The 13,729-nt window shown below is 36.8% G+C and overlaps 1 protein-coding gene across 8 annotated transcripts in view; it reads right to left on the reverse strand.

Annotated features, from left to right (window-relative positions):
* Positions 1-13,729, reverse strand: part of GKAP1 (G kinase anchoring protein 1) — a 104,797-nt gene that overhangs the window by 32,339 nt on the left and 58,729 nt on the right. For 3 of the 8 annotated variants that reach the window (XM_081521433.1, XM_081521428.1, XM_081521439.1), the window contains exon 8: positions 7,421-7,570. The exons of 2 other annotated variants lie outside the window; for them this stretch is intronic. In XM_081521433.1, the coding sequence (XP_081377559.1) occupies positions 7,421-7,570 (150 nt within the window). Of the gene's footprint in view, positions 1-7,416; positions 7,571-13,729 lie in introns of all 8 variants that reach the window. 3 more of the 8 variants (XM_081521445.1, XM_081521454.1, XM_081521465.1) reach the window with 1 other exon arrangement.

The following is a 13,729-nucleotide window of genomic DNA, read 5'->3' on the forward strand; positions in this document are numbered from 1 at the left end:
TACAAGCAACTTCTGCAGCTGTATTCCCGAAAAATAAACGACCCGATCAAAAAATGGGCCAAAGAACTAAACAGACATTTCTCCAAAGAAGACATACAGATGGCTAACAAACACATGAAAAGATGCTCAACATCACTCATTATTAGAGAAATGCAAATCAAAACCACAATGAGGTATCATTTCACACCAGTCAGAATGGCTGCTATCCAAAAGTCTACAAGCAATAAATGCTGGAGAGGGTGTGGAGAAAAGGGAACCCTCTTACACTGTTGGTGGGAATGCAAACTAGTACAGCCACTATGGAGAACAGTGTGGAGATTCCTTAAAAAACTGGGAATAGAACTGCCATATGACCCAGCAATCCCACTGCTGGGCATTTACACCGAGGAAACCAGAATTGAAAGAGACGCGTGTACCCCAATGTTCATCGCAGCACTGTTTACAATAGCCAGGACATGGAAGCAACCTAGATGTCCATCAGCAGACGAATGGATAAGGAAGCTGTGGTACATATACACAATGGAATATTACTCAGCCATTAAAAAAAATACATTTGAATCGGTGCTACTGAGATGGATGAAACTGGAGCCCATTATACAGAGTGAAGTAAGCCAGAAAGAAAAACAACAATACAGTATACTAATGCATATATATGGAATTTGAAAGATGGTAACGATAACCCTATATGCGAGACATAATAAGAGACACAGATGCATAGAACAATTTTATGGACTCTGAGGGAGAAGGTGAGGGTGGGACGTTCTGGGAGAATGGCATTGAGACATGTGTATTGTCATATGTGAAACAGAGCACCATTCCATGTTCGATGCATGTGACAAGGGCTCAGGGCCGGGGCAATGGGATGATCCAGAAGGATGGGATGGGGAGGGAGGTGGGTGGGGGGTCCGGGAAGGGGAACACATGTAAACCCATGGCTGATTCATGTCAATGTATGGCAAAAACTATTACAATATTGTAAAGTAATTAGCCCCCAACTAAAATAAATAAATTTATAAAAAAAAAAAAAAAGAAAAAAGAAAAAAGAAAAAAAAAAAAAAAAGAAAGTAAAAAAATAAATAAATAAATAAAATAAAATAAAATAAAATACCTATGCATGCAGTGTTTCCCTGGAAAAGTACTATTCAAAAATGAAACCAAATGTTAAAGACTGATTGAATTAGTGTGGATATATTTTTCACCTTTAAAAATTTCTGGTACACTGAAAGAAAAACAACAATACAGTATACTAATGCATATATATGGAATTTGAAAGATGGTAATGATAACCCTATAGGCGAGACAGAATAAGAGACACAGATGCATAGAACAGTCTTATGGACTCTGAGGGAGAAGGTGAGGGTGGGACGTTCTGAGAGAATAGCATTGAAACATGTATATTATCGTATGTGAAACAGAACACCATTCCAGGTTCGATGCATGAGACAAATGCTCAGGACTGGGGCAATAGGATGACCCAGAGGGATGGGATGGGGAGGGAGGAGGGAGGGGGGTCCAGGAAGGGGAACACATGTAAACCCATGGCTGATTCATGTCAATGTAGGGCAAAAACTACTACAATATTGTAAAGTAATTAGCCCCCAACTAAAAAAAATAAAAATAAAAAAAATTTCTGGTACACTAATACACAGTTTAAAATGATTTTAACCTTTGCAAAAAGGTTTTCCCTGAAAAAGGAGTGTGAGGAGGAGAGGAAGGAGGTAGATAAACAGAGTATTTTTTAATGGCCTCAATATTCCTTTTTCCCCCACTACACTCAATGACATGACAAAATACTCAACTTTTTTACTTATGAAAAATTTTACATGTGCAAAAGAATATATAAACTGACATAGCAAGTAAAAAGAAAAATAAACCAATATGCAGATTATGTGAACATTACCAATATTTTGGCATCCCCTACATTTCTCTCCCCAATTGTATCCCTTTCCCCCATTCCTGAGAATATCCACTATTATGAATTTGTCACTCTCTTCATTATTAATAGTCTTTTACAACATACAGGTGTATCCCTGAGTAATCAGTTAAACTTTCTATTTTTTGAAATTTATATAAACTGCATCAAACTATTACTATTTGGTGACTTGCTTATTTCATTAAAGATTATGTTTTTGATATTCATCCATGTTGTTATGTATTGCTATAATTCATTCATTTCTTCTACTGACTTTGTTGTCACAAACAACTGAACTTGAATCATTCTTCTTGAAGATGTCTGCAGGGTTTAATCTAACGCAGAATTTCTAGAACACATAGTCTACCCATTATCTTCAACTGTAAAAGCTAATGCCACATTGTTCTCCAAAATGGCTACACCAAGTGACATTACTACTAGTAATCTGTTCTTGCATTCTACATCCTCAAAATACTGCCTATTGTCTGATTCCCATCACTAGTCTTCACCTTTCTTCAGTTATTTCTAGGCACTGCAGTGAAATTAATATTACCATGTAGAACTTTGTCTTTTGCTCAAAACTTTAAAAAATTTGTAAAGTAATTAGCCCCCAACTAAAATAAATAAATTTATAAAAAAAAAAAGAAAGAAAAACAAGTTGATGTTAACTCTCAAAAAAAAAAAAAATTCTTTTTTATCTCCTGACTAAATCATAAATCAAGCTTTTAAGTCCTCCACAATCCTCCCAAACCCACTGTGCCAAACTTATACTACACTCCTCAATGAATCTTGTCTTAATTAAACTGGTTTATACTTTACTGCCTCCATCCTCTTACTCATGGCATTCCAGCTTCTCCTCCCTCACCTCTGCATGTTCAAATTCTACTGTCCCTTAAATTCCAATTCAAAAATTATTTTCTCCTAAGAAAGCCACCTCTCATCTCTATTTCTATGAATTACCTTTTTTTGGACTTTCCACTTCCTACCTTGTACAAAAACAATGATCTATTAAGCACATGCTGTGTACAAACGCTCTAAAATTTTACACCATAATTGCTAACTTTCATAATAACAGTGCATGAAAGGCAGGCAATTTCATTCCAACATAACAAAGCTGATAAGCTGCAGTGCTATATTTTGTGTTATTAAGCTTGTTTGATTTCAGAGACTATTCTCTTTCTACTACAGTGCACTGTTACTTTGACTTTAAAATATCATTAACATTAATTAATAATTTATGTGTACCCAACTTTGCTCTACTAAAGATTTGAAACACCTAGTTACTTGCTCGAGTATATTAATATTATTCTTACAATGATCTGAGATGGCTTAAAGAATAAGATATAAACCACAAAGGGGAAAATCAAAATCAACGTAAAAAGAGGAAACAAATACACTACCTATAAATGTTAACATGGTTGCTTGCCTTGTACACAAAATTTGACAGTCAAGGCAACTCAGGAAAACACCAAATTTAATTCAGTGCTAGAAAGGAAGAAGCTCACATGTACCTGAGGGCAGGCAAGGATGTCCCATACTAAGCTGAAAATAAATTTTCATGTAATACAGTGTTTTTATAAAGCAATATTATTGCTGCATTGTAATAAAAAATTTTTAAGAGTCTGGCTCCATTTGTGTGTCCTATATAACAACACAGGTTAAGTGTTTAATTTGTTGAATGACTGAATTTACCAGAGGAAACAAAAAACTAACATCCACTGAAGACAGTAAAAGGATGGAAAATGGGCTTGTCAATTTGAAATAGCCACTGGAGGAATTTATTAAAGTCAGAAAAAAATGAATCAAACCACCATTAAGTAGAAATGAGGGTATGGCAGAAGTTACACAGCACTGATTTTCAGACGAGAATATAAACGGTAAAAGAGTATTGTCCAGCAATACCTGGTTAGTCAGAAATTAAATTGTAATAGAGAAGGTAGACAGTACTGTGAGAGCAAATGCTGCATACTGACGTGAAGGGAATGCCAGAAAATCAAGGAAGTAAGGGAAAGCGTTCGTGAGGACATGACTGAAATTACTTATTACAAGCTCCAGGCTGAGAGGACAGTTATTGATAGACTAGAGGTCAACAGAAGGTAAAGAACAGATTTATAGTTTAAGAGGAATAAAACAAAAGACTAGTGGCTTATGGTAGGAAAAATAAATGCAAACTGAGAGGTCTCTATATGATAATATCTTTTGGTTTTTTTTCTGTATTTTCCCAAACAGTATTTTTAAATGGGAGTACCGAAGAAGCTGAAGTTGAACGATTCTATGAAGACCTACAAAACCTTCTAGAACTAACACCCAAAAAAGATGTCCTTTTCATTATAGGGGACTGGAATGCAAAAGTAGGAAGTCAAGAAACACCTGGCGTAACAGGCAGGCTTGGCCTTGGAGTACAGAATGAAGCAGGGCAAAGGCTAATAGAGTTTTGCCACGAGGACGCACTGGTAATAGCAAACACCCTATTCCAGCAACACAAGAGAAGACTCTACACGTGGATATCACCAGATGGTCAACAACGAAATCAGATTGATTATATTCTTTGCAGCCAAAGATGGAGAAGCTCTAGGAAGTCAGCAAAAACAAGACCGGGAGCAGACTGTGGCTCAGATCATGAACTGCTTATTGCCAAATTCAGACTTAAATTGAAGAAAGTAGGGAAAACCACTAGACCATTCAGGTATGACATAGATCAAATACCTTATGAGTATACAGTGGAAGTGACAAATAGATTTAAGGGACTAGACCTGATAGACAGAATGCCTGATGAACTACGGACAGAGGTTCGTGACATTGTACAGGAGACAGGGATCAAGAAAATCCCCATGGAAAAGAAATGCAAAAAAGCAAAATGGCTGTCTGAGGAGGCCTTACAGATAGCTGGGAAGAGAAGAGAAGCGAAAAGCAAAGGAGAAAAGGAAAGATATTCTCATCTGAATGCAGAGTTCCAAAGAATAGCAAGGAGAGATAAGAAAGCCTTCCTCAGCGATCAGTGCAAACAAATAGAGGAAAACAACAGATTGGGAAAGACTAGAGACCTCTTCAAGAAAATTAGAGATACCAAGGGAACATTTCACACAAAGATAGGCTCGATAAAGGACAGAAATGGTATGGACCTAACAGAAGCAGAAGATATTAAGAAGAGGTGGCAAGAATACACAGAAGAACTGTACAAAAAAGATCTTCACGACACAGATAATCACGATGGTGTGATCACTCACCTAGAGCCAGACATCTTGGAATGTGAAGTCAAGTGGGCCTTAGAAAGCATCACTATGAACAAAGCTAGTGGAGGTGATGGAATTCCAGTTGAGCTATTTCAAATCCTCAAAGGTGATGCTGTGAAAGTGCTGCACTCGACATGCCAGCAAATTTGGAAAACTCAGCAGTGGCCACAGGACTGGAAAAGGTCAGTCTTCGTTCCAATCCCAAAGAAAGGCAATGCCAAAGAATGCTCAAACTACCACACAATTGCACTCATCTCACACGCTAGTAAAGTAATGCTCAAAATTCTCCAAGCCAGGCTTCAGCAATACGTGAACCGTGAACTTCCAGATGTTCAAGCTGGTTTTAGAAAAGGCAGAGGAACCAGAGATCAAATTGCCAATATCCGCTGGATCATCGAAAAAGCAAGAGAGTTCCAGAAAAACATCTATTTCTGCTTTATTGACTATGCCAAAGCCTTTGACTGTGTGGATCACAATAAACTGTGGAAAATTCTGAAAGAGATGGGAATACCAGACCATCTGACCTGTCTCTTGAGAAACCTGTATGCAGGTCAGGAAGCAACAGTTAGAACTGGACATGGAACAACAGACTGGTTCCAAATAGGAAAAGGAGTCCATCAAGGCTGTATATTGTCACCCTACTTATTTAACTTCTATGCAGAGTACATCATGAGAAACGCTGGGCTGGAAGAAACACAAGCTGGAATCAAGATTGCCGGGAGAAATATCAATAACCTCAGATATGCAGATGACACCACCCTTATGGCAGAAAGTGAAGAAGAACTAAAGAGCCTCTTGATGAAGGTGAAAGAGGAGAGTGAAAAAGTTGGCTTAAAGCTCAACGTTCAGAAAACTAAGATCATGGCATCTGGTCCCATCACTCCATGGGAAATAGATGGGAAACAGTGGAAACAGTGTCAGACTTTACTTTTTTGGGCTCCAGAATCACTGCTGATGGTGACTGCAGCCATGAAATTAAAAGACGCTTACTCCTTGGAAGGAAGGTTATGGCCAACCTAGATAGCATGTTTAAAAGCAGAGACATTACTTTGCCAACAAAAGTCCGTCTAGTCAAGACTATGGTTTTTCCAGTGGTCATGTATGGATGTGAGAGTTGGACGGTGAAGAAAGCTGAGCGCCGCAGAATTGATGCTTTTGAACTGTGGTGTTGGAGAAGACTCTTGAGAGTTTCTTGGACTGCAAGGAGATCCAATCAATCCATCCTAAAAGAGATCAATCCTGGGTGTTCATTGGAAGGTCTGATGTTGAAGCTGAAACTCCAATACTTTGGCCACCTCATGCGAAGGGTTGACTCATTGGAAAAGACCCTAATGCTGGGTAGGATTGGGGGCGGGAGGAGAAGGGGACGACAGAGGATGAGATGGTTGGATGGCATCACCGACTCGATCAACATGGGTTTGGGTAGACTCCAGGAGTTGGTGATGGACAGAGAGGCCTGGCGTGCTGCAATTCATGGGGTCGCAGAGAGTCGGACACGACTGAGCGACTGAACTGAACTGAACCATTCTTAGCTTGTGAGCCTTACAAAAAAAGACTGCAGACCAGCTATAGTTTGCAACCCCTGGTCTGCAGGACAAAATTCTAACTTCTTATTTTCACATTAAAAGACCTTTATAACCTAATTCCAATCTATTTCTCTAATCATGTTATCCCACACTCATTTAAGTCTTTACTTCTTAGATGCATAATTTTTCAGTTTCCTGAATATTCAATCTAAAGGTTTTTCATAGCTCTGGGCCATTGCTCTTGCAGTTCCCTTAAGTTCTTCTCTATTTCTCAGTTTATACAGTTATTTGCATTCAAAATCTATTGCAAATGTCACTTCTTTATATACCTTTCCCAATTACCCAAGGAGTGGTCTGTTACCTTTTCTATTTAAAAACTTTTTTTTTAATTGTTCATCTCTCTCTTAAATCCTTCATCATGCTGAGTTATATTCTCTTTACAGTCTACTTCCTCCTATCCCCAACTACTCTGCGTGTCCAAGTCAAGGATGGTCTTAACCATCTTGATATTCCCACTCCCCGATATTGATGCCTAACAATACTGAGCACTATAGCAATGCTCAATAAATATTAACCAATTAATCAAGTACCTCACACTTTTTAATATAAATATCTATGTGTAATAATGACTAAGATAATACACTAAAACTATAGTTTTATAAAACCATAATTGAATTTCACTGTTTACATTTTTAAAAAATGAAAAATAATTTCACTATGATTTTAAGAGAATTTTCTATTTTACATGCCTGGTTGTGCTCATGAGCTGTGTAATTATCTGTTCCATTATATTCTGTAAGCTGTTCTCTTCTTTTTTCTCTAGTAAGAATTTTATGAACATCATCTTCCAGTCTATTGAAGAATCCTCCATCATGTGACAAAGTCTGAGAACTCAATTCCTGTCAAAAATGAATTAAGATTTACTATCAATCAACACAAAAGCGCACGCATTTAATAAACCTAGCTGGCCACTAGAAGGATAGAGAATGAAAGAAAAATGATAATTAAGAGACAATCAACCATCTGATTCTTCTCTATTTTCAGGTGATAATCAGCAGAAACACATATGCCAGGTGTCATTTTCTTTATATTTTTTGAGTTGGGTATTGCTTTATTTTTAAATTATTTTTATCCATGTACCATAAAATTTATCCATTTAATTAGCACAATTATTTTTTTTAATATACTCATAGAGTTGTACAGCCATAACCCATTCAAAAAGTTTCATCAGCCCAAAAAGAAACCCACAACTTACGAGCATCGTCTCCCATTCTATCCTAATCCCTGCCCTACTCAGTTGTTCTCCAGGCAACACTGATCTACTTTCTGTCTGTAAGATTTGGCTATTCTGGATATCTGATATAAATGGAATCATATAGTATAAGGTCTTTTGTGACTGACTTCTTTCACTTAGCAAAATGTTTTCAAGGTTCATCCATATTATAGCATCTATCAGCACTTCATTCCTTACTGCTAAATAATATCCCATTAATGGATACACCATATTTTATTTCTCCATTCATCAGTTGATGGACAATTGAATTGTTCCTTCTTTTGGCTACTGTGAATATTGCTGCTATAAACATTCATGCAACAAGTTTTTGTGTGGACGTGTTTTCAGATCTCTTATATATCCAGGTATATATCTGGAAGTAGAATTTCTGGAACATAAGGTAACTCTGTAACCATCTGAAAAACTGCCAAATAGTTTTCCAAAGTGACTATACTATTTTACAACCTATCAATGTACTAGTGTATGAGGGTTCTTCTAATTTCACCACATTCTCACCAATACTTGTTATTATACATCTCTTTAAATTATAAATACCTCAGTGAGTGTGAAGTGTGTGTGAATGAGATTCATTGTGGTTTTGAATTGCATTTCTATGATGGCTAATCATGCTAAGTATCTTTTCATATGCTTATTGGACATTTGTGTATCTTTTTGGAAAAATGTTTATTCAGATATTTTGCCCAAGTTTTAATTGGGTTACTTTTTATTTCTGAGTTGTAGGAGTTCTTTATATATTCTAAAAACAACATGACTTGCACATATTTTCTCCCATTATGTGGCTTGTCTTTTCACATTCTTGATGGTATCCTTGGTATCACAAAAGTTTGACTTTTGACAAAGTCCAATTTATCCAAGAAATCACTGCCTAACTCAGGGTCACCAAGATTTACTTATATATTTTCCTCTAAGAGCTTTATAATTTTAGCTCTTACATTTAAGGTTCTGAGTTATTTTTTGTGTATGATATGAAGAAAGGGTCCAAATTCATTCTTTTGCATGTGGCTACCTAGCATTATTTGTTAAGAAGATTATTATTTTCCCACTGAACTTGTCTTGACATTTTTGTTCAAAATTAATTCAACATAAATATTAAAGCTTCTTTCTAGACTCAACTTTATTCTGACAACCTACATGTCTACCCTTATGCCATACCACACTGCCTTAACTACTCTAGCTTTGTATTACTCAAAGTTTTACAGTATATTTAAAAACAATTTTTACATATATTTTACACATGAATGATAAAGAGATGATTTTATCACAATCTACTCAACTATGTAAAATTACAGATTTTATATGTTCTCCAAGAAAAGTATCATTTCCTTTCCTGTCATAAGACAGACTGAAGAAAATGCTCCTTTCTCTCTTATAGATTTTCCCTATGTCCCACATGGTTGAGCTTTAATATTCCCTATTTTACCCATTTCAATTGTATTTGTGAGCAAATGACCCAACAGTTCTATGACTGTCCATCCTCTTCCTTTCACATTATCTTAGAAAGAGTTTGAAGGAAAAAAAACTTATGTATCAGTGCTTAATATATACAAATGATATTGAAAATGCTTGTAGAACACTTTATATTTCAAAACACTTATAGAAACATCCCTTTATTTGAATCTCATTAACATCATTAAGAAAATGATAGAGCAAGAATAATTTCCCCAGAAAATAATCATAGTCACAAGAAGCTTAACTTACCCATGAGTGATTCTCCTGCTAAGTGGTATAGACAGAACTCCAAATCTACTGCTTCATAAAATACTTCCAGTATATTCTGATAACATTTCATTTTAAAGCAATGAATACAACAATGCTTAAAACACTGTTGAGCTTCTATGGAAGGTACAGCATTTGTTGTTGTTGTTTAGTTGCTAAGTTGTGTCTAACTTTTTTGTGACCCCGTGGACTTTAGCATGCCAGGCTCCTCTGTCCATGGGATTTTCAGGCAAGAATACTGGAGTGAGTTGCCATTTCCTACTCCAGGGGATCTTCCTGACCCAGGGATCGAACCTGTCTCTCCCACACTGCAGGCAGATTCTTTACTGCTGAGCCACTGGGAAAGTCAGGTATAGCATAATGATGGTAACTAATCAGCCTCTGATTTCACTACTTTAAAGACGGCAGCTCCAGTCTTTTTGTCCTCTGTTTTGTGATGGCTACTACCATTACCAGCATGCCTATCCCAAATTTTGTCCTGGATGTTTTTTCTTTAGTGAGGCATAAACTTTCTTTTCAGCCTAAGGACAGAAGTTCTCAAAAGACACCTTGATAGGAAACTATAGAGAAATGAAACAAAAATAAATAAACCACATAACACCCCACCTCCCACAACAAGCACATCTCAAAAGAAAAAAGACAAAAATGCAGCAAGTGTAAGAACACATGTTCTTTAATAATTCTAGCCAATTCAATGTCAATTTTCTGTCCAAATAATCAAAATTAGAACTTTTCATTTAATTTTATAAGCCCCCAATTATTAAACACTAACAGTAAGTCAGAAGAGAAAAAGACTGGCAAACACAAAATATGAAAACATCTATTCCAGCCACAAAAGATAACTGAGTTATGTATGTATGAGAAACAGAAAAAATAAGAGAATAACTGGCCTTAAGTTCAAAACCTCTGGAAAAGTTATTTTTGAGTAGAAACTGCATGATTTACCTCAGAATATGCAAGTTTAAAAGTCATATTGTCAAAGTTACCCCTCCCCCACAAAGACTTACGTACAGGCTGGAAAGCAGAAATTAAGGTTAAAAGCATAAACACTGGTAATTTCCACTAAATGTTTAGAATAGTTTCAGAGTGATATGATACAAGGATTTAGAAGAAAATGAGACTGTCATATTTTGGTTTGTTTGTAATATACATAAGGTAGAGTAATTCCTTCCCCTTGAGGTCCTTCTCTTTCTCTTGAGGAATCAGCTGAAATTTAATTCTTCTGGTTAAAAGAAGTTTTAGATGGAATCAAAAATGTAAAGGGATGTCAGAACCTTTAATATGTATATACACATATGACACATCCCTGTATCTATATGCATATGTATATATACATATATCTTCTGTCATCCACACTTATGAGTGCTGCACAACCCACGAGGACCCTCAGGTAGCTGCCCTCAGTGCTACCAGATAACTCCAGTATTTCACCCACTGCAGCAAAGTAAGTGTTCTCTTCCCCGCAACATTTTCCTGGCAGAGTCAATTTCAATTTAACTAAAATTTTGAGCACCTATTATGTGTCAAGAATATAATTAAAAAGACAGCATGGTATTTGTGCAAGTATAGCTGTATAGATCATTGGAACAAAATTGAGAGATTGGACATAAACCTTCACATTTATGGTTAATTAATTGTTTATGAAAGTGTCAAGGTACTTCATTAATGAAATAAAATTGTTTTAAACAAATGGTTCTGGGAAAATTGGATATAGACATGCAAAAAGTGAATGTGAACTCTTCACATTACACATAAAAATTAACTCAAAATTAGATCATGGAGAAGATTCTGTGAAGATGGCAGAGTAGGAAGCACCAGAAACCTGAGTCCTCACATGGACAATAATTGCACTGGCAGAATCTGTCTGATTTTGAAACAACTATTTTGAAACTCTGAAGTCTGTTGAAGGCTTGCAACTTTCAGGGGAATACTTGGGTGGTAAACTGCAGTAAAGTTTGGCCAATTTTATATCTCAGTACAGTAGCAACTACTCATCCACCACCCTTACTGATGTGGCAGAGAGCTGTGTGCTTATTCCTGGAGTAGCTTGGACACAACTTATGGGAGCCAGAGTGGGCAGAAAGGAACTTCTCCTCCAAATAATGGGGATCTGTGCTCTGGTCACTAATTATTTTTTCTCATCACAGAGATGCAGACCAAGAGACAGACAGACAGGTAGCCATTGTTACTGCACCTCCCCCTCATTGTTGCAAGCCCCTCCCCCTCCAGCTGAAGTGACTTCCAGTGCATTTAAAAGGCTAGTCCTCTCCCCACACCCACTTCATTTTCTGCTTCTCCATTTTTGAGAACCAGACATTAAAAAACAGGCCACTAAAAAACAACTGCCTATAAGGGGAAAATTAGAAAGTCACTACAAATGCCCAAGGAAAGGCTCATAAAATACCTAAGACATTAAGCTTACATGTTATGTTGATCCATGAAACAGACAGCTGATAACAATCAAAAAAAACCCCAAAATAGTAATAAGAAAACACCAGTCCCCAGGGAAGGTGGAGAATCTGATTTCCAGAGTTACCACATTACTACACTCAAATGTTAGACTCAGTACTAGACTCATTCATATTCCACAAAAAAACACAAGGCATAAAAGAAACGGGAGAGTATAAACCATTGAAACAAAAAAAAATCAATAGAAACTGTTCCTGGAAAAGACTTATATTAGACAAAGACTTTAAAACAATGTGTGAACAAAATGGAAATATAAATAGAGATTAAAAAACCTAAAAGATACCAAAAAGAAATTCTGGAGCTAAAAAGTACAATAACTGAAACAACACATTCATTAGAGAGACTGAAAGGCAGAGTTGTGCAGGCAGAAGAAAGAATCAATAAACTTAAAGATAGGAAAACAGAAATTATCTAGGCTGAGAAACAGAAAGAAGAAGATGAAAGAAATGCAAACAGAGCCTAAGGGACCTGTGGGACACCATCAAGCAGGACAACAGACACATTGTGGGAGTCTTAGGAGGAGAAAAGAAAGAGAAAGTGACAGACTATAGGAAGAAATAATAACTAAAAACTTCCCAAATCTGAGGAAAGATATGACTATAAACATCCAAGAAGCTTAAAGAACTCCAAGTAAGATGGATTCAAGAAAGATTACAGCAAGCCACATTATAATAAATTTTCAAAAGACAATGACAAACAGAAAACCATAAAAGCAGCAAGAGGAAGCAAGTCATCATATACAAGGATCCTCAATAAGATCATGAGCAGAAACTTGAAGGCCAGAAGATGGTGGGCTGAAATATTAAAACTATTAAAAGAATAAAAAAACTTTCAACCAAGAATCTTGTATGTGGCAAAACTCTCCTTCAAAAGTGAGTGAAAAATCAAGACATTCCCAGAAAAACAAAATCTGAAGGAGTTAGTGACCACCAGACCTGCCAGAAATACTCAAGATAGTGCTGGGAAGGTAAAAAGAACATTAGACAGTAACTCAAAGCCACATGGGGAAACAAACATTACAATATATGGGTAATTACAAAAGCCAGTATTACTGTAACAATGGCATGTGACTATACCTTTTGTTTTCTACATGATTTAAGAGACTAATATGTTTAAAAAAAAAAACAATGAAGAAGACTAGACTCTATCAGAAAAAGATTTTCTACAACTAAAGACATAAAAGAAAAAACTACAATGAGATGAGTGGAAGGGGTGGATTTATGACATAGTCAAATCCAAAACTCCCCAGGTGCATGATCCACAAATTGGAGAGTAATTATATTTCAGAGGTTCTCCTAGAGGAATGAGAGTTCTGAACCTCAAGTTAGGCGCCCTAACCCACAGGTGCAAATGAGCCCCCAGAGCATTTGGCTTTGAAGGTTCAGTTCAGTTCACTCACTCAGTCGTGTCCGACTCTTTGCGACCCCATGAATTGCAGCATGCCAGGCCTCCCTGTCCATCACCAACTCCCGGAGTTTCCCCAAACCCATGTCCATTGTGTCGGTGACGCCATCCAACCATCTCATCCTCTGTTGTCCCCTTCTCCTCCTGCCCTCAATCCTTCCCAGCATCAGTGTCT

The sequence above is a fragment of the Giraffa tippelskirchi genome, chromosome 1 (assembly GCF_054371585.1).
Source record: "Giraffa tippelskirchi isolate mGirTip1 chromosome 1, T2T-mGirTip1v1.2.pri, whole genome shotgun sequence".
NCBI lineage: Eukaryota > Metazoa > Chordata > Mammalia > Artiodactyla > Giraffidae > Giraffa > Giraffa tippelskirchi.